At 52.0% G+C, this 4,573-nt stretch overlaps 1 protein-coding gene across 1 annotated transcript; it reads left to right on the forward strand.

Moving 5' to 3' along the window:
• The first annotated feature begins 152 nt into the window (after positions 1–152).
• On the forward strand, positions 153–3,955 carry LOC104852751 (putative spermatogenesis-associated protein 31C1). The gene is given in 3 exon segments (XM_033756758.1): positions 153–272; positions 902–953; positions 1,201–3,955. Coding segments are annotated over 3 exon segments (2,676 nt in total). The 5' UTR covers positions 153–229; the 3' UTR covers positions 3,782–3,955.
• Positions 3,956–4,573: the final 618 nt, after the last annotated feature.

A 4,573-nucleotide genomic window follows, 5' to 3' on the forward strand; every position in this document is an offset into this window, starting at 1 on the left:
CCACGGTGGATCTCACACATACTCCTCTGTGTGTATCTAGGAGGACAACAACAAAAACTATTTTTATATCCATTTTACAAATGAGTAAAAGGAAAGAAAGAACACAGGCTCTATATTAATTCAACGTCATGATATTCATAAATACTGGCAGTCTGCAGCCTATCTGAGGGGGAGGAGAATTAGGCCTGGGCCTCTCACTATTTCTCTTCTTTCTCAGCATCCAGTGCAGATGAGGTGGAAGAAAAGTAGGAAGAGGACAGGCGCTGTCAGAGGTAAGACTCTGCCTTTCAGTTCTTCAGTTCCAGAAGTGACATGGCCTTCCTCATCCCTGAGGGACCACTGCCAGGGCTCCAAGGATGTAAAGATGTCAGCCAAAGAGCCCTGAGAGAGGGGTTCCTGGAAAAGCAATCCTCTGGGGGTGGGGTGTGTGTGTGCGCACTTATCAGGCGCCCTGCTCAGAATGAACCTGTGCTGGGCCAAGGGAGGTGCTGGCCAGTTGGCAGTGCAGGGAACAGTGCAACAATACAGGCTGGACTTGGAGGTGGGACCTCCAGGACCAACTGAGGCCTAGCTGTTAAAACTGGCTGAGGCTGATTCTTTTTGAGATGAACACATCCAATGGGTCCAACACACACAGGTGTGAGGACCATGGGTTTGGAAGGGTGTGGAAGCAATTTGTACTGACAAAGCGCTGCCCATCTGTGTACCATGAAACCACTGTCAGCCAGAAACCACTGTCAGCCAGGGCCAGAGGACACTGGACGCTGATGCTTGGGCTCTGGGGCCTGACCTCCTATGGTGTCCTCTAAGGGGACATTCCCTTCAGCAACCTGTAAAATCCCAACCCCCTGTATACCGCTCATCCTTTATAACCCAGTTTCCCACTTCCCACATTTTGCAGACTGCCAGACTTCTCGGAGGTTCCATAAAACCCTAACTTCCCTTCTGAAAAGGTAAAGAACTTTCCTCTTTCTCCTTCCCGCCAAGGCTTGTGATGTCACAAAGCAGCGTTGGTCTAACCTGGGAGGGGGAGATCCTGGGAGTGAGGGATGTTCAGATCCTGGGAGTGAGGGATCTTAAGACCCTGGGGAGAGGAGTAGCAATAAAACTATAAAGTTCAGGGTATGGGGCAGTGGAAGAGCCATGGCCCACCTGAGCTCACCCAGCCCCAGGCTGCAGCTGTGCCTCCTATTGTTTCAGCTTGGAGAGGCTGCTCCCTGAGCCAGGAAGCTCTCAACAGCCCGTATACCAACACCGCCCTGCTGATGCGTGCACAAGAGCACCTGTCACAGCCCCGCAGCCATATGGGGAGAACGCAGACCCTGCTGCTCTGTCCCTGGCAGAGGCTGCCCCCTCTGCTCTCACTCAGCACCTTCCACCTCGGGTCTCCTCTCCATCACCAGGCCCGCCTGAAACCTCCTGTGATTTTGTGTGCTCGCCCACATCCCTCACCGCCTCTGCTCTGGACCCCCAGTCCCCACCCTTGATTCTGTCCACCACCCATTTTCAGCCCCCACCTCTGGGTCAAGTCCAGACACTGGCCCATCTCCAGTCCTCTCCCCCAACCCGCCTACCACATTCTCTACCCAACAGTAGGGACTGTGGAGCATCTTGCTCTACGTCCCATAATAATCCAGGACCACTCATCCCAACTGAGACTCAACATCCTGTAACTGTAAGGCCCTTGTTGAGAACACAGCCTGAGAGTGTGTGGACCTCATCCTCAGTGCCCCAAAGCTCTCAGGTGGGCTCCCATCCTTTTATTCCCAACTGTCAAGACCACCGGGTTCCTGCCATCCTTCCTGAGGGTTTTTCAATCAGCCCAGAGCACTGGAAACAACTAGAGGAACACATTCAAAAGTTACTCATTCAACGCCGGTGGGACTTGCCCTGAAAGATCCAAGAGTCTCTCGAACTCACATGGCCTCAGAGTGACTTAGCTCATACAGGTCAGGCAAAGGACAAACCTGGCCCCTCAGGCTTCTCCTTTATGTCTTCTGCTGGCTGTGATAAGGATAGGAAGGAGGAGAAGTTCCAGATAGAGAAGGACTTAGGCAGGAATGTGGGGCAGATTCTAGACAAGGTCCCCAAAGACCTCTCCAGGGCCAGGGAATGTGCCTTGGTAGACTTTCCAGGCACGACTTCTGCACAGTCAAAAAGAAACATGACAATTCCAACAGACGGTGATGCAGGAAGTGACAAGAATCCCCCAGAAGGCAAGCTAAGAGCACATTTGGGTGTAAAGTCAAGGCAGATCCATGAAGGGTTGATACCTTTGAGATTGCGCAGGTCCTGGCTTTCTGTCAATGGAGATTTTCCCATCTACATGGACATCAGAAATCTAGAATCATCCACGACTCAGAAAACCTGGGTGAGCACCTTCCAGAAGCTTCATTCCCTCAACCCAAGCATTCAGAAGACCCTGGAGGCGCATGTAACAAGGCTTTGGGTGAGGCACAAGTGGGCCCTCCCCATCAAGATGCTTAGAGTCATAACCATCTTCAAGGTGAAAAAGGATCCATCATTGTCCCTTCCTCCATTTGCCTGCCCACCTTTAGCCATAGGTGTGTCTCATGGTGATTCCACTGAGGATGACACGGTTCTGGAAAAGGCACCTCAGGCATGTCTGAGAGAGGAGGTGACAGTCAATCAGTCTGTCCCCACACGGGGCAGATTTGTGTCCACACCTGTGAGGAAGGAGACTGAGAGGGCCCTGACAGGGATCCCACATGGTGAGGCCCAGGGAACCTTAAAGCTCCCTGAAGCTGGAGAGGGCAGCAGGTGGGCTTCCCAGAAACTCACATCCTGTCTCACCAGCACAACCTGTGAGAGCAGAACCATCCTGGGTGCCAGCAGAGGTGGCCTAGAAACCCCTGCGGTGCCTGGAACATGTGTGGTCCAAGACGGAGGACAGCCAGGCCTTCAGGCAGACATCAGGAGTGAGTTACAGCACAGAGTGGAGGTAAAGTCAGTGAGCCAGTCTCACGTCTGTACCCAAGCCGTCCAGGTTCCAGACTCCTCCACTGATGTTCTCCATGGTACAGACAATTTGGTTTGCATGGCATCCCAGGGCCATCTCCACAGCACGTCTCTTGGGGACATGCTGGCTTCACAGATGGTCTATGATCTAATGGCAGACACAGAGAGGAGTCCAGGTCAGCAGAATTCCAAGATCCTGGAACATCAGCATTCAAAGAAGAGGGAAAGCAAGATGTCTGCCCTGACTGACAAGGGTGATACCAGTCGGAGACTCGCCCCAGAAAAGTTCAAATATCTTGAGACCTCCATGCCCACCCAGGACCATGGAATGGAAGATACCCGGAAATGGAAATGCTGCCAAGTCCTTCCACAAAAGAAACCAGTTTCTTCAGAAGGCACCTTCCAAGGAAGCGTGAGGACATTCCTACCTTGGATTTCTACTTTGAAAAATATTAAAGGACAGGACAAACCCCAGAGAAGCAGCAAGCCTGCATCCTCCCCTGCCCAAAGACCAGCCAAAAGCAGCCCACGAGTGGACTGTAAAATTGCTGAAGTTCAGCAGCTCATGCAAGATGCTAGGCGAAAGCCAGGAGGCAACAAGTTAGTTAAGTGCGAACGTTGTGCCTTGGAATTAAACAAGCACAAAGAGGAAGAAGATCAAGCCTCAATCAAGCCTCAGGGTCTCAGGTTTCCTGCAGCCATCATCCTTGTGGACACTCAGAGCACCACAGAAGGCTGGGATGTGCAGCCACTCACAAATGCCACAGCTGTCCTTTCAGGAAAAAGCACCCCAGTCACCTAGAGTCTTTGAAAACTGGACAGCTCATCCGAGAACAACAGGGTCATAAGCATCCCCACCTGGGACTGTCTAGCCAGGCTGTGTTCCTTGTCAGCCCCTCAAAGCATGGGGCAGCAGTGCCCAGGGTCTTGGGCCACAGTCACCACTGCCCCAGACAGTGGCTATTTTAGTGAAGTGTACTGGTTGGTATGTCATCCACCCATGGTAAGTACTGTAGCCCAATACACTTATATTTCCTCCTAAGATAGAAATGCCTCCTGTCTGCTCTGTGCTTGCGAGAGTTCTGGTGCCTACAAGGGATGGAGTGTGGTAAAGTGTACAGAGAGGTACAAGCATAAGCCTACTCCAAGTTCCCCCAGTGATCCTCAAGTTTCCATAAAACCAGCAGTTCCGGAGCAAAATAAAATTCCAACAGAGGAGGGAAATTGAAGGGGATTCCACACCATGAGACCTGATTCAACCCATCTTCCCACTGCTCCCCTACAGGGGTCCAGAGACTCTTAGGATGAAAATTCCCCCACAGGCTCCAGCAAGTGTCAGAGACACGTAGCTCCCCCTGTATCAAAACGGTGACAGTTTGCCGGGTTCCGAGTTCCAAAGTAGGGGAAAGTGGAAATGCTGTCACATCCTTCCAGCCTTCTGGTGGGAAATAAAGCCCCTTCTTTTCATGGTAAAGTCCAAGGTGGAGATAGGTACAACCTTTACAGAAAGTTCAGGGTTTCCATCCAGGGCCTCAGCCCTCCTCATGCTCTAGAGCCCTGGTAAGGACAGAAAATCCAGCTCTGTGGGGGGGCG

Source organism: Fukomys damarensis, unplaced genomic scaffold (genome assembly GCF_012274545.1).
Source record: "Fukomys damarensis isolate Sample0158 unplaced genomic scaffold, DMR_v1.0_HiC HiC_scaffold_27, whole genome shotgun sequence".
Lineage (NCBI taxonomy): Eukaryota > Metazoa > Chordata > Mammalia > Rodentia > Bathyergidae > Fukomys > Fukomys damarensis.